Source organism: Furipterus horrens, unplaced genomic scaffold (assembly GCF_987537825.1).
Source record: "Furipterus horrens unplaced genomic scaffold, mFurHor1.1.pri manual_scaffold_5, whole genome shotgun sequence".
Taxonomy (NCBI): Eukaryota; Metazoa; Chordata; class Mammalia; order Chiroptera; family Furipteridae; genus Furipterus; species Furipterus horrens.
The window spans coordinates 50706011-50730021 of NW_028327175.1; the positions used below are offsets into that span (position 1 = coordinate 50706011).

General features: G+C 38.2%; 1 protein-coding gene across 1 annotated transcript in view; it reads left to right on the plus strand.

The window, feature by feature from the left end:
- Window positions 1-24011, plus strand: part of CMYA5 (cardiomyopathy associated 5) — a 95554-nt gene that overhangs the window by 26211 nt on the left and 45332 nt on the right. Inside the window, exons 2-4 of the mRNA XM_090276419.1 lie at window positions 9767-19568; window positions 22789-22884; window positions 23679-23912. Of these exons, the coding sequence (XP_090132545.1) occupies window positions 9767-19568; window positions 22789-22884; window positions 23679-23912 (10132 nt within the window). The remainder of the gene's footprint in view (window positions 1-9766; window positions 19569-22788; window positions 22885-23678; window positions 23913-24011) is intronic.

The window sequence follows — 24011 nt, forward strand, 5'->3', positions numbered from 1 at the left end:
GCTTAACCCGACTAGCTGCCCATCTCTGAGCTGCTAAAGGATGGCAGGGCTGACAGTCCAATGGCTCTTCATCTCATCCAGAGTAAACTCCAAAGCCTTCCCATAACCCATAAACCCAAGAGAACTGGCTCCTGGCTACCCTCTGACCTCATCTCCTTTCTTTCTCTTTCTGCTTTGCCACGCAGTCTCATCTCAGCAATTTAAATACTGTTTGCTCTGCTCTTTCTCCTAATATTTGCATGCTCACTCCCTTACTCCTTTCAACCCTCTGCTCAGATGTCTCTTTGAGAGATCTTCCTTGACCACCCTCTATAATATAGCACCCCAACTCATAACCATTGACCCCTATCCCATTTACCCTGTTTTACTTTCTTCATAGTATTTAACACCACCTAACATTTGTTCATTTGCTTCATTTTCTTTTCTGTCTTCCTCTCTACCAGAATTTAAGCAACACGAGAGACTGTGTTTTATTTCCGTGCTGAAAACCAGACACTGTGTGAGTGACAGAACAGGCACGAGAACCCAGGTCTCCTTCCTCCCATTAGCAGATGTCCACAGAAGCAACCTTAGACCTAGCATTGCCCTTGGCTAAAGGAATCTGAGGCATTTAAGAAAATCAACTTATCTTCTTTATATAATCTGACTCAAATGTCAACACATGTTTTTCAACTTATAGACATTTTTGCCATGGATATAACATTATCACTGACCATGGGTAATGCACTTTTAAAATTGGTCTGTGTTGCTTATAAAGCATCATGTCAACCACTGTCGTTTTGGAGTTGCGAAAGCTTGCGCAAATAAAGATGGGCACATGCCTGAGTGCTTGTGAAGGAGACTAATATGTGATCAGGGCATTGCTGGTTTCTGACAGATGAATTTCTCGTGGTCTGATTGGTCCACATATCACTTCCTGGTGGACACCTGTGAGCATGTAGGTTAGCTATCAAAACTGTTATTACCATCAAGTGATGTCCTTTAGGCTTTACCAGCTGCTGTGTTTGTGGTAATTTGCTTTTATTGGGCTTTGGCAAGTAGAATTGCTGCACAGCACCCTCTTCTCCCTAAGTTCTGAAGTAATTGATAGATAAATCAGAGAAATAGCAGAGAGAGATCAAAATGTCAAGTTTATTATTGATAAAGCTGTTGATATCAGAGAATGTGGCTTAGGTACTGGACAACAAGGTGCTTTCTAATACCAAGTCTCAGAAATAGCCAGATTTATATCCTTAGTCATGAACTCTGAAGACCTCTCCACACGAAGACCTGCTTTATATGCTTAACAGCATAAGGAATACAGTAAGATGAGGAAGAGCGATAGAGGGAAGCTAAGCCAGAAAGGAGTGTTATATGAACAGATGTTCTTCCGCATGGAAAGAAACACCTGGAATGAGAAATTATTGTCCCAACTAATAATTTTAAATAAGTTGCTGTCATGTATTTTGAGATTTTATAAATAAAAGGAACTCCTTTAAAAAAGCTAAAAAGATGTGGATCTTTCTGTCGCATAGTTTATTCCCATTCTTGTGTAAATGAAGCAGGAAAATGTTTACACACAACTGAGCATTCTCAAGCTAGGCTGGGAGAGAATTGATTGTGTATAGCAAAGCTCTTGTACAGGTGAGGGCTTAGATAAGGACCTAATTTGCTTTACTGTGGAGCTGCCTATAGAGGCAACATGCAAAGACATCTTAGATTTTCAAAGAATAAAATAAGAAAAATATTAATTGGTATTTACCACAAATCTATAGCTCAGACCAAATTGTTTAATCTGAAGTGAATTGTAAAATCTTTAGAGAATTTGCCCCACATGGTTATCTTGCTATTAAAAAAAAAAAATCCTGCCTGATATGGTGCCTAGTATATAGAGTTTGATAAACACTTGTTCAGTCAATGAATCTTGACTTTAGGCTTCAATTTGAAATCAGTTGAAAGTCAATGATAATTGAAAAAATATCTAGCAGTTTTGAACTTCTTCTGAAACAAAAATTCCATGGGTGTAAAGTGCTAATGAATGGAAACCAGAAATGTACAGAAGGAATAACGTAAGTTCTTTTAACTACTTTCCACTAAAGTGAATTGACTCAAATAGTCAAAGCTCCCTGTTTTCTCTGTAAAATAGACTGATGCCCAGACTGCTGTCTAATAATACCTATTATTTTGAGTTGTGTTTTTACTAAGGGTCAGTTATGATCATTCCCAAATCTTTTTATACTAGTTGCACTAATTATTGTTATTACATAATTTAATTAAATATTCCTGAAGCTGATGAATTATGTGTGCAAAAGAAAAGAGTTGTTCACCTGAAAATGAAATGAATGTTTTAGAGAGACTTCATGAGGGGCAAGTCCTGAAAAGAACCACTAAACCACATGATCCCTGCTCACAGGTAGTTTATGGCCTTGTAATATAGCTGTGATATACATAAAAATAACTCATATAGGCTGGTAAATGCCCTTGGGGAAGATTACATTAAGATTCCAGAAGTTCAAGGGAAGAAAATTACTTTTGGCTTACAGCATCAGTGATGGCTACATAGAAGTTGATATATGAGCTGGTCTCTAAGGAGTATACATTTAGGATACACAGAGATGATTTATTCCAAGTGAAGAGAAGGATGGAAGCAAAGACATGAGGGGTAAGGCTGGTGTTTGGCTGGAGCACAGAGTTTATGAAGGGGAAGAACGGAAGGCAAAGCTAGAAAGATAACTGGGTTTCAAATAGTAGACAGCCCTAACTTCCAGGCTTCTGAAATATCTAGTCATTGTGAAAATGAGATAAGTATTCTCATTCACAATGAACATCTGTGGTCTTCGGTGTATCTACAAAATGAGTCCTTTATATTAGAGCATGGTAATACTGTATCATAATTTCTTCATTTACAGTTACATGGGATATTTTTCTTAATTCTCTAATGGTTTAGAAGCAAGCACCTTTTAACCTAAGTGACTTTATATTACTTTTGTTCAGCAATGCATAAGATTAATTTTCTGCTAAGGACATAAGGATTCAATTAATTTGTATTGAAATATTAATTGTAGAACTAATGATTATGCTTTTAAGAACTGTTGGTTCTATTTAAAGGCCCATATAAAACAGTAACAATTTGTATTATAAGATCACTAGCTTGCTTGTCATTTTATGCATTAAAAACATGTTTTCAAAGTTTACAATATAAGCAGAATCATATGTTACTTCATTGCTATTTTATAACAACTGACATTTAATGAACTTTAACAGATTGAGTTGGGAAAAATTCTACCCATGACCTTGTTTTGTTTGATACACTTCTGGTTAGTACACTGATTGTTGGAGAGTAGTATTAAGCAACATGCAAATCTAAGCTACTGTTCATAATTATATTCCTATAAGGAACTTTAATGTCACTTTAGCTATATATATTTAGGTTATCTGTTTTTTTCTTTTATAAAATGACAAATATAAAATCACAAGTCTCTTTCTATCCATAATTTGTGATTTAATTTTCAACGAGTTACTACTAGTCTCCATTTTAGCCAAGTAAAATGAAGAGAGAGAGGGTGTATCTAGGGAGGGTATTCACTACTTAAACAGGAAAGAGGGATTTTGTTTTTTCTAATCTGGTCATCATATTCTAGGACCTGATACTTCATTTTGAAACTTTAGAAGTTAGATTTTTTCAGCACATTTAATGAAATTCATCTCTTGAGAACTGATTTATATTAATATAACACACAAAAAAGTAAATTTAGAATATATGATGTCAACTTAAGAGTGGGGTATAAGAATATTACCAGCAAACATACCAATTTCAGACATTATCACATTCCCTACTCACTAGTCATGGGGCATGGACACACTCCTTTGTCACACAATGCAAATATAAATTAGAGTTTATTGGGAAATTTTAGAAATGGAGAAGGAGCAGAGCACACAGATCCCTGAAGCTCTCATCTGAAGAGTCATACTTATTGAGGGCAGAGCTGGACTGCCAGGTAAAGAGAAGAAATCCTGGCCGGGTGGTGCTCTGCAATGCACAACTTATCGGAAAAGGGGACATGGAAATAAAAGGCATGCTTGAGAACTCTGTCTCAGAGAACTGGGAACAAGTCAAAGAATGGAAATTCTAGAACTGAAAAGTACAATAACAAAAAATAACACATTTGATAATTTTACTAGAGGTTAGATACAGTTGAAGACAGAATTATTACTAGATGGTAGATTGGAAGGAATAATTAAATGAAGCACTGGTGGGACACAGTGATAAGTTCTAATCTATAAAAAATTGAAATCTCAAAAGAAGAGAAGAGAGACAAGTGACAGAAGCAGTATTTGAACAGAGTATGCCTAAGTGATAATTTATTTAAAATGATGAAAAACACCCATGTACAGGCTCAGAAGCCATACAAATTTTAAACGGGATAAGATTTCTAAGCACATGATAGTAAAACTTCTGAAAATTGAAGACAACAAGATCCTAAAAATAGTGGGTGGTAGGGGTGAACAATTCAGATTAACTTCAAAAGGCAACATTACACTGACAGCTGATTTATTAACCAAACAATGGGAGATAGAATACAGTGATATTTTTAAAGTGTTGAGAGAAATACCTGCTGACCTAGAACTTTGTACTTTAAGAAAGTATTCTCCAAGAATGGAGATGTAACCCCGGCTGGTGTGGCTCAGTGGATTGAGTGCTCTCCTGTGAACCAAAGGGTCACCGGTTTGATTCCCAGTTAGGGTACATGCCTAGGTTGTGGGCCAGGTCACCATATGGGGATTGTGTGAGAGACAATCACACATTGATGCTTCTCTCCCTCTCTTTCTCTCTCCCTTCCTTTCTCTTTAAAAATAAATAAATAAAATCTTTTAAAATGGAAGTATAAAAAGACTTTTTAAGAAAAAAAGTAGAATTTGTTACCAGCAAATTCACACTAAAGGGAATGCTTCAGAGAAGAGGAAAGTGATTCCAGATGAAATTTGGAAGGAGTGAAACACAATAAAAAGATTAATCTTTTTATTGGTAAATATAAGTAAATATAAATGTTGACAGTTTAAACAGTAAAATCATGTCAATGAGATTTAAAACATTTATTTATAGAATTAAAATATATAATTAGAATAGCATGTAAGTTGACATTAAAGTGATTTAATGTCCTTGTGTTGTTTTGGAAGAGATAAAAATACGAATTTATATTAAACATTAATGAATCAAGGATACTTGTAATCTCTATGGTAGTCACTAAAATAACAGTAAAATATACCTGCTAAGCAATAGAGAGGGAAATGAAATAAAAATACTCAGTCCAAAATAAGGCAAGAAAGAAGAGAGAAAAGGAATGTAGAATAGGTAGTACAAATAGAAGGCAAGTAAAAGAAAGAGGATTTAAGCCCAAATATATGGTAATTATAGTAAGTTTAAATGAACTAAGTACTCCATTTAAATTGCAGAGTTGATTTTTAAAATCTTTATGCTGCTTATAAGAGTCATATCTAAAATATACGGATACAGAAAGGCTCAGAGTAAAAATGCAAAAAGATATACTAGGCAAACATTAGTCAAAACCAAGCTGCTATAATTTTATTAATATCAAAGCAAAGCTTTATTAGTATCAAAGTATTATTAAGCAAATATTTTTATTTGCAGATAAAAGGGACAATTCATAATGAAAAAGCTAAATGTTTCAGAAAAATAGTACTATTCTAAATTTACTTATAGTTAATAGCTTCAAAATATATAAACCAAATGTTAACAGAACTACAAAGAGAGACAAATTCCTAATTGTAACATGAAATTTTAACAGGACTCTTTCAGTAGTTGATAGAACAAGCAGACAAAAAAAAATCACTAAAGAAAAAGGATTTGAATAACACAACTAAGAAATCTGAGCTACTTCATATATGTAGAACGCAGCTGAAAAACTACAGGGTACATAGTTCTCAAGAATACACAAATATTTAAAAAAACAAACACATACATACACATGACTTGGCCACATAGGTATAAAGCAAACATCAACAGATTTCAAAATATGACAATATAAAATTAATTATCTGGCTGCAGTGTAATTAAATTAGAAAGCACTAACAAAACAATAACTGGGAAGATCCACAAGTATTTTGAAATTGAGAAATACATTTTAAAATAATCTCTGGGTCAGATAAAAAATCACAATGGAAATTCAAAAATATTTTGAAATTAATAATAATAAAAACTGTACCAACTTTTTATATGAGACATCTAAATCTTCACTTGAAGAGAAGTACATAGCCTTAAATTCATAAATTAAAAAAAGAGAAAGGTGCAAATTCCTGATGTAAGAATCTATCTCAAGAAGGTAGAAAAGTAACTGAAAATTCAACCCAAAGAAAGCTGAAGAAAAGAAATAACATTTATGATACAGGAAAAATCCATAAAGCCAAATTTTATTTGAAGAAAAAAATATCCAAGAGATAACCCCTGGCAATACTTTTTTTTAAAAAAGACAACACTCAACAAATATCAGGACTGAAATTTTTTTCAAATGGATGAAATTTTAGATCTTACAAAAATGTTAAAAATCCTAAAAGGTTATTATGAAACTATTTACTCCAAAGCCTTTTTTTAATTTTAGATAAAATAGGTCACTTGTTTAAAAAATACAACATAACAAAACAGGCACAAAAATAAATTCTAAGTTGTCACATAACTATTAAATTGCTAATTAAAAACCTTACCACAAAGAAAACTACAGGTTCAGATGACTTCACCAATAAAGTCTGTCTTTCATCCTCACTCTGCATAAATCTATCTGCTTGGGAAGCCAACTAATAATCAAAAAGGTTGATCTGTGAGAATTAGGGGAGAATGAATGAGGTCATATTCATAGCCAATATCCATTAATTATGAAAAGCTGATGTAGATGAGAACACTTGTGTTCCTGAGAAAGAAATGCATTTCTGAATTTGGGGACCAATTTTCCTTCTATTAAGGGAAATTGTTTCTGTAGACTGAGTGTAACGTGAATACTTGAGCTGTGGTTTTACATGTGCTAATTTAGTCATTCTCTGATTCTTGTTGGCTCTGTTGGCTCTGTCATTCTTTTATTCCTTTGCTTCTCTCCAATGATCCAGACATCCCAAAATACTTTGGTTTTCTCAGTGAGCCAGACTGCTATATTCTTAGGCACATTTTGCATATTCTGTGACATTTTTCTGGAATGACCTCCCCATCCTCACACCACTTCCACTCCTCATCCATTTGGCAAACTCCTGTTTCTTTTTCAAAATTCAAGTCAAGTGTCTTTCCTCTGAGAAGTGTTCCCTTCTCCATGTCCTTACTGTATCTTGCCTATCTTCTGTAATAGTGCTTAATACACTCTATTAAATGATTGGTTCTGTCTCCCTGTTGGATTTTGAATTGCGTTAGAGAAGATTCTTTGTCATTATATTTGTATTTCTAGTATTTAAACTCAAGAGAGATTCACTAAATGAAGAAATAAATGGGTGGGTGAATAAGTCAACGACTGAATGAACCTACCTCAATAGCTCTGTTGTAAGCTCATTCCAGCTAGTAATGAAAACTACTTTGGTTGAGTACATTCAATCAATAATTAACTCTAAATGGAATTTATGCTTGCTTTTGTAATACTATGAAAATCATGCGCATTTAGAATGCTGATTTTCCCAGATACGTGCATTTTCCAGATAACCTTAATTTTTAATTTCATCATTAAATACAAGAGAGAAAGAGTAGGAATTGAAAATTCTGAGAAATAACTTCAATTAGGTATATAAAAGGGCCTAAAAAAAAAAAAAAAAAAAAAACTTTTAAAATAAGATTCAGTCCAGAACCAAGAGAAGGTATTAAATCCTAATTAAATTCAGTAGTTTAGTACCAAAGCAAATAAGTAAGAGCAGAGTTGCTAGGAAAATGGAGAAACCAGTTCTTCCCACTGCTCTTCAGGCCTTTTCATTCATGGCATGTGTAGAAAATGATATTATTTGTAGCACACTGAGGTGAAGGATGAAGCTGCTTGCTGCTGAAGACTAGTGGCCCAGGGGCTCTGGCTGCCCCAGGCTCTTCTTGGTTGTGGTGAGAGCTAAAAACATTAGGAACTCAGCATTCCCTGGCCCTTTGCAGCAGACTGCAAATTCTTTTCTTTTCTTTTCTTTTATAACTTTTAACCAATTTATTAATTTGCAATGAAAAGTGTAACTATCAAGCAATTTTTATATTAATTTTTTAGTTTCTTTTTTTATTGTTGTTCTATTACAGTTATCCCATTTTTTCCCGTTGCTCTTGCCTCTCCAGCAGTCAATCCCCTCCCTGTTGTTCATGTCCATGGGTCATTTATGCATGTTCTTTGACTAGACTCTTCCTCTTCTCTCCCCACTCCTCCCCCTCACCTCTCCCCTCTGGTCACTGTCAGACTGCAAATTCTGAAGTTTAAGAAAGGGAAGTAGAATGTACCTACTAGTCTTGGCTCTCAGCCAAATCTAATAAATTAGGAAGGGTTCACAGTAAGCAAGAAAGTCAATATACTATTTAAGTTTCATAGCCAGGGTTGTTTAGACCTTCAAGAGTAGATAGCCTCTAGATAGAGAAGGTGGAGTAAGGTAGGAGATAAGCATTCTAAATGAAGAAACAGCATGAGCACAGGGGAGGAGGAGGCATAAGAAAATTCCAGAGAAGAGTGCTGCAGAGTCAGAGACAGGGCCCCCGTGGCAATGGAAGGGGCAGCCAGAGGCAGCCACCTCTTGACGGGATATGGGAGCAGTCAAATGAGACACCTTTCCAAATACCTCTAGCAGTTGAAAATGACCATGTCCAGGCTCCCTTGATCTCTAGTCCAAAGATTGTATGAAAGGTCTGATTATAGGTAATGTTTGTTGAGCACTAACTCCATGCCAGTCATGTTTCCTAAGTGTTTCATGAACTAATTTAATTCTCACATTGACCTCACCAGGTAGGTTCTATTATCGCCCCTGGTTTACAGATGAGGAAAGTGCAGCACAGCAGGCTGACATTTTTTGTGATTGCTCTATATTCTGTGATGGGTTTTCACTTTATGGCCCTTGGACTCAGAGTTCCCACAATACATTTACTGGACAGCAAGTTTTAGAGTGAAAACGGGAATATATCATGTAAGGGTAGGGTGGAGGTGGGCATTTGGAAATTAAGTCAGCTAAGAATCAAAAAACTAAAGATTTTGAATGTTTTTTCCCTACAAGTATAAGTAATTTGTTGAGATTTTTGAGCAGAGATGAAAATTTTTAGTAAAGCTGGTCTGGAAGAAGGGCAGGGTGAGTTGAGGGTTGGGGAAGGTAAGAGGAAAACATGATACTGTCCAACCAGTTAGGAAGCTAACGGAATAATCTAGAGATGATGTGCTTTAAAAACAGCCGGGTCAGGGTAGTGTAGAAACAGAGTGGGCACAGATGCAAGAGCCATTACGAAGTTTCTGGTGACTAGAGTGAGCCTGAATGACTAGGTGAACCATGAGAGGTCTGAGCGGGAGGGGTAATTTTGATAAAGGAGGTCATGAATCTAACTTTAGCTTTTTTTTTTTTTTTTAGTTTGGAGGTATTGATTTATTCCAACCTGGGATGTGTTATTGTATTTGACAGTTTTAAAACTTTTATTTCCTATATTTCTCTATTTTTGATATGGATGGTAATATCTCTGTATTTTAATTTCACTTTAATACTTTATCTCATAAAGGTATGATATTACCATAATAAGTAATTAATATAATGTTTTCATTATAATATATGTAATCATTAATATTATTATTTACTGTAGGTTATCAGACCAGGATGAAGAAGGCAAGACCAAGGAGAAGTGTATCATATCTGACCCCTCCTTTTCCATGGTGACAGTTCAACGGGAAGATAGTGGAATAACCTGGGAGACCAATTCGAGTCGGTCTTCTACTCCTTGGGCTTCGGAAGAAAGTCAGACTTCTGGTGTGTGTAGTCCGGAGGGGTCGGCTATGAATTCTTCTGCAGGGAATGTTTCCTTTATTGTGGATGAAGTGAAGAAGGTTCGGAAAAGAACGCCTAAGTCAAAGCATGGCTCACCATCGTTGCGCCGGAAAGGCACCAAAAAAAGAAATTCTTTTGAATCCCAAGATGTTCCATCAAACAAAAAAGATAATCCTTTAATTTCAGAAAGCCAGGTACTAACCACTCAGAAAGAGCCATTATCTAGTGGCAGTTATGATAAAATGAGAAAAAAGAAGACCACCTCAAGTACACCTCCTATTACTGGAGCAATCTACAAAGAACACAAGCCGTTAGTGTTAAGGCCCGTCTACATAGGAACAGTACAATATAAAATTAAGATGTTTGATTCAGTTAAAGAAGAATTAATTCCTCTACAGTTTTATGGAACATTGCCAAAGGGTTATGTAATTAAAGAAATACATTATAGGAAGGGGAAAGATGCATCTATTAGTCTAGAGCCAGATTTGGACAACCGTGATTCTAGGACAGTTTCCAAAACAGGCAAATTAGTAGCCCAAAGCATAGAAGATAATAAGGTAAAACAGCTTGCTTCACCCTGGGGAGGTGCACCCGCCAAAGAATCAAAGTCCCTTACCTCCTTTTTTGGTCGTGAAGATCAAAAGAAAATTTACACTGATTCTCCTCTGAAGGCCGCTTCTGCTACCAAGCACACAGTTTCCTCTTATACAAGTAGAGATGCAGCAGGACAAGAAGCACAGCTCAGTCCTCCCCAGTCAGTGCCACAAAAGCCAAGCACTGAAGCAAAACCCCATGAAATGGAGCCTTCCTCCCTTCCACCCAAGACATCTGAAACTGTGCTCCTGGAAACAGCAAAGGAAGAACTTGAGCCTGATTTACAAGAAAATGTAACTTCAGAGCCTGAATCTTCAGTCTCCCTGCCTTCAGTGGATGAGGTAAAGAAGGAAGATGTGTATTCTGCTGACCATTCCATTTCACTGGAGGCACAGAAGGATTCTCTGGAAACAGGTACCCCAGGTCTGGCAGCATCGATCCAGAAAGAGTTTGGCCCAGAGAGAGAAGAGCTAGACCTGACTTCACCAGAGAGCGCAAAACCAGTCTCTAAACAACTGACCCCTGCTAGGCTCGATGTCAAAGGAGAAAAGGAAGAAAACGTGTTTGAGCCATCTAGTTCTCTTTCTGAACCTGTAGTGTCAGAGAAAGAAGAAATAGAAACTTCTCGACCAATAGCTGCTGCCCCTGAACCTGATGATTCTAATTTAGTGGAAGAAGAGATCATAGAACTTGATTACCCAGAAAGTCCATCTGTTTCTGAGAAGCTCTTCCCACCACATTTGGCCCCTGAAGTGGAGCAAAAAGAAAAGGAGACCATTCTGCCATTACTGACAACACCATCACCCGAACATGTTGCTTTGTCTGAGGAAGAAAGAGAGGAAAACGAGTCTGCTTCTACTGATTCTGCTTTTGTATCAGAGTATTCAGCCCCACAGGATATGAGCCATGAACTAGAGAAGGAAGATGTTGAGCCAGTTTCTCAATCCAGTGTAAAAGCTGCATCTGAACACACAGTTCTGTCAGAAGAGGAGAGTGAGGAGTTTGAGCCTTATTCCCCAGCTTCAGCCTCTGCCTCCGAACACTCTCTCTCACCGTCTATAACTGAGAAGACTTCTGAGAGCCAGTCCCCTCTCTTTTCAACAGCTACCTTGGAACATACGGTCCTGTCTGGAAAAGAGGCCCCAGAAAGTGGGCATTACACACTAGATTCCACACCTGCTTCTGAATATTCAGTTCCATCACAGGCAACAAAAGAGCCATTGGAGAACATTGACTGTAAGTCCCCATTAAAATCAAAAGGTGTTTCTGAGCACATGATTCTGTCAGAAGAGAAGGAAGACACTGAGCCATATTCTCCAGATGCAACCTCTGTGGCTGAACCCCCGCTTCCCCCAGGCACAACTGAGATGCCTGCTGAATTCCAAGTCCCACCACTGTCAGCCACCCCATCTGAACATGGCGTCCTATCAGAAGAGAACCTAGGAAGTGAGCGTTTCACACGTGACTTAACATTGACTTCCCAATATGCGGTTCCACCAAATGTAACACAGGAATCCCCAGAGAAAATAATTGATGCTGTGTCCCTCTTAAAATCAAAAGGTGCTTCTGAGCACATGATTCTGTCAGAAGAAGAGAAGAAAGACACCGGGCCATATTCCCCAGATGTGGCCTCTGTGTCTCAACACTCTTTACCCCCGTACACAACTGAGATGACTTCAGAGTGCCAGTCACCACTGCTTTCAGCCACCCCATCTGAACGCGGGGTCCTATCAGAAGAGGAGACAGTAGAAACAGAGAGGTACACGCCATCTTCCACCTCTGCTTCTGAATTTTCAGTACCACCATACGCAACACCGGAATCACAGGAGGAAGAAAGTGTCCACAGATCACCTTTAAATCTAAAAGGCGCCTCTTCACCCATGCCTTTTTCAGAAGAAGAGCAAGAAGATGTTGGACCTTTTTCTCCAGACTCTGCATTTGTGTCAGAGTTCTCATTCCCACCCTATGCAACTCAGGAAACAGAGAAAAGAGAATTTGAGTGTGATTCTCCAATATGTTTAACATCACCGTTGGAACACAGTATTTTGTCAGATGAAGACACTGAGGAAGCTGGAATTTTTTCTCCAGACTCAGCATCACAAGTTTCAGTCCCACCATATAAAATCCCAGAAACAAAGAAGAATGAAATTGAGCCCGATTCACTGTTAGCTACAGCATCTGCTTCAAGATATTCCTGCTTTTCAGAAGCAGATGGGGAAGAAATTGAACCAACAGCTGCTGCTACACCAGTACCTGAGCATCTCAGTTCATCACAGAAGCAACAGACTGAACCTTCTGCTCTGATGTCTGCAACTGAAGACTTGAGTCTGCTGCCTACAGCAAATAAAGCAGAAAAAGCAGATGCTCAAGAAATGTCAATGTCTGCAGGTGAAAATCTCATTTCAGTACAGAAACAGGTAACTCAAGCATTTTTAGAACCTAAGTCTAAAGATTTGGTTCCACCGTATCTAACCAGTGAATTGGAGAAAGGAGAAATTAAGACTAGTTCATCAGTAGCTGCACCGCCTGTGTCTTTACCTGCACAATCACCCATGGTAAAGGAAGAAACTCAACCTGTTTCAGCTTCATCTCAGCATTCAGTTTCACCTGATTCAGTCCATGCACTTACAAAACAACAAGAACCCAAAGCATCACTCATTCCAAAAGCTGCAAAAGAGCAGATGGCTTTGTTCAAAGTTAAAAGCGAGGAAGAAATTGTGCCTGAGACTCAAGAAACTACAGCACGTGTATCACGGGATCAAGAAATGGAGCCTCAGCCTCCAAATGTACCAGGGTCTGGAATGAAATATTCAGTTCTCTCTGACTTGGTAGATGAGCCAAAGAAGGATGTCAAACTCAGTTTAGCTCCAAATGTGACATCTAAAGTTGAACAGAGAATGTTGTCAGAGAAGGAGCCTGAAGTAATAAAACCATATTCATCTCTAAAGGAAACATCTTTATCTGGACCTGAGATTTTGTCAGTAGTGAAAACAGAAGTAAAACATGATTCCAAAATAAATGGTACACCTAGAGTATTGCATGCAGCTTTACCAGGAGCGGAAAAGAAAGCTGAACATGGACCATCTGCATCAGAATTTTCAGCCTTGTCAGATGAAATAAAGAAAGAAACTGAACCTAGTAATTCAGTAACCACAACCTCTGTAGCTAAGCATGATTCAAACTTAACCAAATTAGCAAAAGAAGAAATCCCAACAGAGTTATCTCTTACCACCCCTGTAGAACATCCAGCCTTAAAAGTTGGAAAGAGTGAATTAGAAAGTGGTTTGCCACCACTGGTAACATCTATGGATGAGCATTTACTTCTTAAAGAAGAAGAAAAGGTATCCATCAAAGCTAGCTCTTCTCCCATTGAAACTGCTGCCTCTAAACATCCAGCTTGGTCAGAAGCTGAGAAGGGAATGAAATTGGGTTCACCTCCAAGCGTATCTTCTATATTGGAGCATTCTGTTTTGTCAAAGGTAGAAACTGAAGAAGTTAAACCTGGGCTGCCAATAAGCAAAATACTGTCATCTCAGCATGCAGATGTATCTAAGGAAGCAAGGGTGGAAAATGAACAAGGTCTTTCATTTTCTACAGTCCTTGACTCTGAACGTTTGGCTTTATCACAGAAGAAGAATTCTGTGTCTGCCTCAGAGGTGCCAGGGCCTGAGCATGTGCTTTCGGTCAGCCTGGGTGGTGAGATAAAGAAAAAAGAAACTGAACTTCCGTTCTCACAAAATGTGTCATCTGCACCCATGCATGCAGCTCCAAAAGGCAAAACTGAGAAAATGGCACGTTCTTCTCCCGACTTGGAAAATTTAGTGTCAGAAGATTTAGCTCCAACATTACCAACCACCAGTGGTGATAAGAGCAAACAGGCAATGAAGCCATCTTCTTCAGCTCAGGGAGATTTCCTGTCAGAAAAACAAGATCTTGCTCTGGCAGAGCTCTCTTTGGAACCTGAGAAGAAAGACAAGCCACACCAAGTATCGGAATTACCAAATGCTGGCTCGGAATTCACCGGTGGTTTAGGTAGACACAGTGAATCTATAGACATAAAACAAATAAAATCTCTCCTAAGTGAAACAGGGGATTCAGCTTTAGGGAGGGGCCTTGCTGAGCTTAAGAGTGGAGGAGGAGGAGGAAGAGAAGAAAACAGGGAACTCCATGTGTCAACCACAGTGCCTGAAATTTCAGAGGTTTCATCCTCCCTTAAGGAGGAGCCTCAGAACCAAGAAATCAAATCTGTCTCTCATAAGGTAGTCAGCTTAGAGTCAAGAGAAGCATTTACCTCTGAAAGAGACAACCTTGAAGAACTTCAGCCATATACTTTTACTTTAAAGGGATTATCAAAAGAGTTGAACCATTCCGCTGACTATAAAAAGGAGGAAAAACAAGAACTAAGCTCATTACTGCCAACAGGAAATTTGAAGGCGCAAGTGATAGGAGATACTGTGACTACACTAAAGGAAGAAATAGACAAAACTAATTCATTCCCTGTACCCGAGAGTATAACCGAGCCATCCAAGATTACTTCTTCTGACCTCCTCGTGGAACAAGAGAAGCCTGAAAACAAACTTCATTTAGATCATGCTGTTAAACTACCTGATGTAAGCACATCTTATGTGGATAAACAAGATCTAGGTATTAAACAGCTTTCAGTTATGAAAGAAAGTTTGCCTTCGGAAGAATCAAAATCATTTTTGACAACTGAGCCTGAAGATGTGAAAGAAACACTAATGAAAGAGGCCCTTTTTTCTCCAGAGGATGAAAACTGGATGCTGGAAAAGCCAGAAAGAGATTTGGCAAGTCATCATGAAGAAGGAGACCTGGGGTCTGTGCCGCTGGGCTCCTCTGGCAGCAGAAATCGTATGATAGGGCAGCTCAAGGCTGCTCTGTCAGAGAAGGACCCTACACATGAAGTCGGAAAGCAGGTTCTGCCACATTCTGCTGAAGAATCCCATTTACCATCACAAGAACCAGTATCTACTCATGATATCCTCAGTGGGAATGTAGAGAACTTATCAACTAAAACATCTTCTTCTGAAGAAATAAAGCTGGCCCCCAAACCAAAATCATTAGTTCCAGATGGAAATGTAGAGAGAAACCAAGCAGAGGGGAAGCAGGTCCTTTCTTTCATGAGAAATGAGAGTTCAATATTGGAGAAAGCAAACACAGAACTTTCTAGGCCCTGCAAAGAAGACAGCCAGGAAGAAGTCAAACTACCTTCTGAAAGAATTCTCCAGAAACCAGTGTCTGGCCCTTCAATGAAACAGGTCAAATCAGACGCTATTCTCTCTCATCCCAAGGCAGCTCCTTTCCTGGAAGAAGATGCGGAACCTGCAGCGGACAATGAAAAAGTAGCACTCAGGAGTACATCTGCTTTACCTGGACAGAAGCCATTGGAAGAATCAAAAATGGTTCCGTCAGAGGTTGTAGATGATGCTAATGAGAAAGGGAAACCAATATCTGAAATGAAAGTACCCACACAAATGAAACCCCTCCCTTCAAGCCAAGAATATAAAGAACCTCAACCCCCAGAATCAGGTGGGATGACACAAAAACTGCCTAAGCAGCCAAAGGTGGTTAAACCAGGCCTTACTGAGGAAAAGGGAAAGAAAGGAATTTCATCTTTCACATCGTGGATGTCCAATTTGTTTTTTAGATCAAGCACTCCAGGTAACAAAGTTGCTGAAAAAGAAGACTTAGAAACTCAGCGAAGTCCATCTGTAGAAAAAGGAGTGACTGTGGCAGAGCCTAAAGGTACAGCTCCAGCTGACTTTCATGCAACTGAGAAGCTAGCTGATCCTCTGTTACCAGAGGCAAAACTCATAACTGCTGATGAACCCAGAGGCACTTTAGTTCAATCTGGTAAAGAGAATCCAGAGTCAATAATTTTGTCAGTAGAACAATCTAAAGGCAGTTTAATTGATCTGGGTGAAGACAAACTAAAGAAAGCAATGGCAATGCCAAAACCTACTCCTTTAAAAATTTCTGAAGAGGAAGTAAAACTCAGGTCTGTTAGCCCAACGGAGGAGAAAGATAACTCAGAAATCAGATCATATTTCTTGGCAGAAAAGAAGGTGCTGGCAGAAAAACAAGAAACTGTGGCCCCATTAGAGTTAAGAGATCATAATGAAATAGGAAAGGCACCAACTACACATGGATCTCTCCCTATTAAATTGGAAGAATCAAAAGCTGCTGCTGCGCTGCCACAAGTCTATCAAAATGAAGAACACAAAGAAAGACTTAAAATTATTGAGGAGGAGAAAGGAAAAGAAAAAGAAAAGCCACTACAAGCATTTTCAGAAGAAAAGAAGCAGCAGGAAATTCAGCCTAATTCTGTGAATGTAGCCAGGTCTATGCCTGAAAAATCAGATGTCTCTTTAAGTCATTCTTTGGGTGAAACTCAGCCATTTTTATTAGTTAAAACTACATCAGCTGCAGAAAAATCAGAAACCATAATCTCAGAGGCTCACCCAGAAATCAGGGGAATGAAGGCAGTAGGAACCCAGCCATCTCTATTAGGAGAAAGTAAAGTGTTGGCGGAGAAAACCAAGACTCCCCTTGCAGTGGATCTTCCTTATCGTGATGAAATAGATGACCACTCTTCTCCTAAGGAAGGAAATCTGGTATTGGAAAAATCAAGCAGGGATATGGCAATTCATAAAGAAGAAAAGGGACAGGTCACAGTGTCAGTGCTGTCTAAAGGTGGTTCAATAGATATAACAAAAGATAGAATAATAAAAGGCTCTACATCTAAAGAATCTGAAAAGATTGTAGATCGCCCTTTGGATGAATCAAAGAGCTTAGAAACACCACCATATTTGTTGTCATCTGTGAAGCCACAAGCACTTGTTTCAGGGGCTTCTCCAGAAATTAGTACAGTGAAGAAACAGGAATTGATTCCAGATAGGCATACAGTCCATACTATTCAAACATCTGAAGAGCAAACATCTGAAATGTCTAAACAATCTGTACTTGTTTCAAAGCACCACATGGAGGCTGGAGGAAATGCCCGTATAAATGAACCACCCACTTCAGCAAGCAGCAACTATGCTCAATTTATAACAAGTGCATCGATAACCAATGCCAATAAAATGGTTTCTACTAGAGAAATATCCAAGGAGGCTGAAGGTGAAGAATTTACAATGACTAGTAAGCCAGCTGGCCTTTCAGAAGATCAAAAGAGTGCCTTCAGTATCATTTCTGAAGGCTGTGAGATATTGAATATCCATGCGCCTGCATTTATTTCTTCAGTTGATCAGGAAGAAAGTGAACAAATGCAAGATAAGTTAGAATATTTGGCAGAGAAGGCCTCACTTAAAACTCTACCCTTCCCTGATGATAGTGAGGCAGTTGCTCACCATCAAATATTAAAGAGTAAGTTAGAAGGTTCTGATAAAAATGTTACATCAGTGAAAGAAGAAAAACAAAAGGAAACATATAAAACAGAAGAGGAGATACCCACAGATTCAGAAACTGGTGACTTATCTTTTAATCAGCCCCCACTTTCTGGTGAAGAGGATTATTTTGAAAAATATACATTGATTGATTATAACATCTCCTTGGACCCAGAAAAACAGAAAGCTCCAGGAAAATTAAATATTGAGGCAAAACTCTCAAAGGAAGTTACAGAAGAAAGTATCTCTTTCCCAGAAAGTGCAGAGGAAAGTGCCCTAGAACATGAATATGACTTGGTGAAATTAGATGAAAGTTTTTATGGATTGGAAAAGGACTACAGCAAGTTATCTCACCCAGAGACCCAAAAGTCTTTGGTTGTCCAAACATCAGCTGACAGAGATGCTTCAAAGAGCACAAACAGAGATGTGGACTCAAAGTCACCTGGGATGCCTTTATTTGATACAGAGGAAGGAGTTTTGTCACGAACTCAGATATTTCCTACCACTGCTAAAGCCATTAATCCTGAACTTCTCGAGGAACCCCCTGCACTTGCATTTTTATACAAGGATCTATATGAAGAAGCAGTTGGAGAGAAAAAGAAGGAAGGGGAGACATCTTCTGAAGGTGACAGTGTGAATTCTGAGGCATCATTTCCAAACAGAAATTCTGACACTGATGATGGAACGGGAATATATTTTGAGAAGTACATACTCAAAGATGACATTCTCCATGACACATCTATAACCAAAAAGGACCAAGGCCAAGGTCTGGAAGAAAAACCAGTTGGTAAGGATGATTCATACAAACCAATAGCAGTAGAGAGGGAAATTTGGGGGAGGGTTGGAAGTGTTTTGGGAGAAAAGAGTCTGGAAGAGGAACAGAAAGCTGCTTATGGGGAAGGAGAATCAGTAGGACATGTGGAGACCCTAGACAACGTAGATATACAAAGGAAAGCCCCCATCACGGAGGAAGTCAAAGTGATCACCCAGAAGATAAGCTATGCGGTTCCATTTGAAGACACTCCTCATGTTCTGGAGACAGTAGATGAAACAAGCAGTCAGAGTAATGAAGCAGCAAATGCAAACCCGGAGGTCAGTCTGAATGTCCCAGTTCAAGTGTCCTTCCCAGAGGAAGAATTTGCATCTGGTGCAACTTGTGTTCAAGAAACACTGCAAGGAGAACCTACAATAATGGTCCCATCTGAGCCAAGTGAAGAGAGGCTCCGCAGTAGTCCTGTTCAGGATGAATATGAGTTTGCTGAATCCCTGAATTATGAAGTAGTTAGTCAAGACACTTTATCAGAAGAACTATATTCAGAATCCACCCCTGAAGATGTGTTATCTCAGGGAAAGGAATCCTTTGAACACATTAGTGGAAATGAATTTGTGAGTGAGGTGGAACAAAGTATGTCTGCTGAACAGAAAGAGTTGGGCAGAGAGAGTACAGAGGACCGATTATCATCAGAGCTAGTAACCGAGAAGGAGCAAAAGGAACTGAAAAAGTCGCAGATTGACACATATTGCTATACTTGCAAAAGCCCAATTTCTGCGCTTGACAAGATATTTGGCACCCACAAAGACCATGAGGTTTCAACACTTGATACAGCTATAAGTGCTGTAAAGGTAAATATATTTTAAAGCATTTAAATACGTAATAATACATACAGGGGTGGGCAAAATTAAGTTTATAGTTGTGAGTAGGTGAAACAATTTATTCTTGTATTATTATTTGTTAATTATATTATTTATTTGTGTTATAACTGTAAATCTACTTTTACCTATTCCTGTATACATTTAATTTATTTTCCCAAATTAAAAAAATGATCAATATTTTAGCACATTCATCTTTAGGCATAAAAGTTAGTCCAAAAGAAAACTAAGAACATTTCCCCAGGCATTTAGTTAAGATCAGTTGACAGAAATTTATTATGTATATACTATGTGCCAACTATTTTTCTAGATTCACGGCATACCAAGATAAATAACACAGGGATGCTGCCTTTAAGGGGTCTTATCTTATGGCAGTAGCACTTAACATTATTTTAAAAAGCCAAATAATTGCAAATTAAAAATATACTTCTGAGCATAAAGCAATTTATTTTCTATTACCTACAATATCATCCTTTAAAATACTCATTTACATTACATTGAGAAATTTTACTGCAAGTTTTTTTTTAAGATTTTATTTATTTTTAGAGAGAGGGGAAGGAAGGGAGAAAGAGAAGGAGAGAAACATCAATGTGTGAGAGATACATTGATAGGTTGCCTCTCGCACACCCCCAGCTGGGGACCTGGCCCACGAGCCAAGCATGTGCCCTGACTGGGAACTGAGCTGACGACCTTTTGGTTTGCAGTCCAGCACCCAATCCACTGACTCTTACCAGCTGGGGCTACTGCAAGTTTTATAAAATAGAAAGTAGGACATTTTAAAGGTTCAGTATTCTCCATATTTCCTCTTTATTTATCAAATTGATGTTAGAAATGGAAAACCTTTGCATTCTTTCTGGCTATGTCTATAGATTTCCAATGTTAAAAAGTTAGTCAACAACACATATCCTTATGTATGTGACTATAAATACTCCATTTCCTCAGAGATTCTACTGGAAGTCAACCATTTAGTCTTTGAGATTCCCATCCACTCTTGTCTCTTCTAACAGGAATCTCCACTCTTGTTTCTTCGATCCATCTTCCATACAATAGCCAGATGATCTAAAAATGCAAATAATAGTAAGAATTGAGCGTTTATTCTGTGCTAGGCACAGTGTCCGTTATATATAAGATATCTTTTAATCATCACAACAACCCTATCATTATCATCAATTTGCAGATCATGAAGTAGGCTCAGGTTTTGATTTGCCCCAGGTCATGGAAGACAGAACTAGAATTGGTACCCAGGTCTGTCTGGTTCCAGAGTTCATGCTTTTGGCTGTATATTCATGTTGCTGGGCTCAGTAACTTCCTAATGGTAGCAATTCTCAATATTCAACTAAGTCACTGTTAAATAATTGCCAGGCTCATTTTGATCCAATAGGATAACATATTATAATCTTGGTATTTTTATTTTTCACTAGAAAATTAATTCTTATGAACTTGGCTGATATTGGTTCTATTTCTCTAGGATGAAATTTTGTTGAAACTTTACCTAGTAAAGTGTGAGGATAGGAAATGAAGCATTTTCATTTATGAAATGATAGGCATTGGATACATTAGCAACACTGATATTGCTTAATTCTTTGGTTTTATTAAATAACCACTACTGGGTACTGTCAGCAGAAAGATTAGATTTTTTTTCCATCTTTTTAATTATGTTTTGTTTATCTCTATGAGTTTTAGAAATTAAAAAAATAATTCTGTCTAAATAGTCTCAATTTAAAACAAATTTCAAAAGCAGGGAGATGTGATATATCTCCTGTTTTAAAAATATTTTAAAGTTTTTTCCCCCCAATTTTTTCCAAACAGTATGAGAAAGTAGAAAACCAGTTAACTAAAGCCAAAAAGGCTTCCTTGTTTCATTAAATCCACTGTGAAGATGAAGAGTTGGTTGGGAACTTTTTAAAACTGAAAATCCATTTAAAAAGTTGTAACTTGAGAGTTCTCTAACATCTTGTGAGTAGGCCATTGGTGATTATTTAGGAACTGATAGCTTAATTTACAGGTTATCCAGGTCCTTGCTTCTCCCGGACTCCATCCCCATTGTGGTGTCTTATCTTTTGTCTGTCACTTATTTTCTTTATTCACTCTCTCCCTTTCTTCTTCTTACTATTTATTGATTTCCGATTCCATGTCAGTAACTGTGTGAATCATTGAGAAAGAAAACAAGAATACAGGGAGATGGATTTGTAGCTCTTCTAAATCAGTATAGCATTGTGGGAGCAATGTTGTGAGGAATGGACTTTTGGGAGTGGGTGAAACGATGGAGTAAGACTAAGAGGGTTAGGGGAGATGTCTTCAAAAGGAGAAGCTTGGGTAAGCCTTAAATAAGAGAGGTCTTTCAGAAAACGAGGGCAGGGAGGTCACTCTAGAGCTAGGCAATGCCATATGAAAAGGCACATAGGTGAGAAAGATGGGGCTTGTGTGATGGGAACCTGGGGGCTAGAGAAGGAAACAGAGGCCAGACCCTGAAGGAGCTTTCATCAGTGTAATTTCTCCATCATTCTGTGGGTAATGAATCAGGCAGCTGATACTCTGTTATTGTATTGTTATTTGTTAAGTTTAAGCAGGATAGATTACAGCTAAATTTATAACTATAGCTAAAGTAGGTATCATCTTCCCCCATTTTCTAATTGGCTGTCATGCCTTGAGTATTTTAAGCCTTTAAGGATCATTAAAATCTTCAGGTCTCTTTAGTCGATAGTTGCCATTGTTTGGTACACCAGACTTCTAGCCTGGTGACACCTCTCGGACTCAGGTGCTCCAGGCTCTCCTGAGGCCATTGGTACAAATGAGAGGAGACTACTCAGGTATGTTGGGCTAATTTAGCAAAAAGCCTGCTATTATAGGAAAGACAATATATAAAGATTGAGGCCTCACTCAGGAGAAATAATCCAAATCCATAGCCCACTAAAACAAGTATTCGTTGAAACTCACCAACTTACTGAGAGGTCCTTTCTCTTGTATGAGAAAATAAATTGTCTTTGTATTGCTCTCACTCACAAACCTCCTAATTATCTATTGTCAATTTAGATGAAACAGCAAAGAAAATTTAAAGACCGATTTGTTAGTGAACATAGAATATAGTAAATCTCTACCAAACATACTAAATTTATAAGGGATTTGGAGTTCACTGCTTGAAGTTCTATTCTGAAATGCCATATACTAAAGATATTTTGATTCTTTTCTTCAGGTGCAGTTAGCAGAGTTCCTAGGAAATTTACAAGAAAAGTCCTTGAGGATTGAAGCCTTTGTTAGTGAGATAGAATCTTTTTTTAATACCATTGAGGTAAGTTCCCACCTCCCTTTCACATTCACCTGGTTTGTTCATGGCACCACAAGGAAGTGATTCTGATCTAAAAGAATCTGAATTGGGGTTTGTGCGTGCATGTGTGGTTTGCCATTGTTGACTTTTTTCCATTAAAAGTAAAGGTCCTTAAAGTCTTCCATCTGTGTGTCACCAGTGAGACTGCTTTCTGTCTAAAGATAAATGACTAGCCCTACAAACATATACATATGTATTGGGCACTTACTACAAAAAGGCAAATGCTTTACATGCTTAACCAATTTAATCTTCATAATAACCATATGAGATAGGTGTTATTTTTGTTCCCATTTAATGGTTAAAAAACTGGGACTTCCCCCTCCCTGGAGAGCACTTACGAATGTAGCACCCTATCCCATATCCTGGCTGCCCCGTCCTCACACTATGATTTTAGTGGAGTAGTGAAAATGGCACAAAACCCTCTCTACTACCTGATGGCCATTAGTCCTCACTCACCATGATGCCATTTTCAAGTTTTACCATGTGGGAATGAAGGTGGGAAAGACTTCCACACGAATATCATTTTTTGTGTTTTCAATAACTAAATCCTTCCTGATGATGCTCTTACAGTGAATTCTGTTGCAAAGCTAACTACATCAAAGGGGTGGGGGGGTGCGGTGGAAATTTGGACTGTGCAAATAACCTGTGATTCTCTCCTCGGGATGCCAAAGGTCAGTTCTTTAAAAGGCTAATGTTTTTCTTAGGAAAAAAAATGCACTTCTCATTTCATTTAGTTTTGTTGTTTTGCTTTGTTTTAGGAAAATTGTAGTAAAAATGAGAAAAAACTAGAAGAACAGAATGAGGAGATGATGAAGAAGGTTTTAGCACAGTATGATGAGAAAGCCCAGAGCTTCGAGGAAGTGAAGAAGAAGAAGATGGAGTTCCTGCACGACCAGATGGTCCACTTCCTGCAGAGCATGGACGCTGCCAAGGACACCCTGGAGACCATCATGAGAGAAGCCGAGGAGCTTGATGAGACTGTTTTCCTGACCGTAAGCATCGATTAAAACAGGCCCAAACACTTTACACCACTGTAGCCCAAGTCTACTTTAAAACTTTGATTTTTCAGTAGTCCCTAAGATCATTTATAT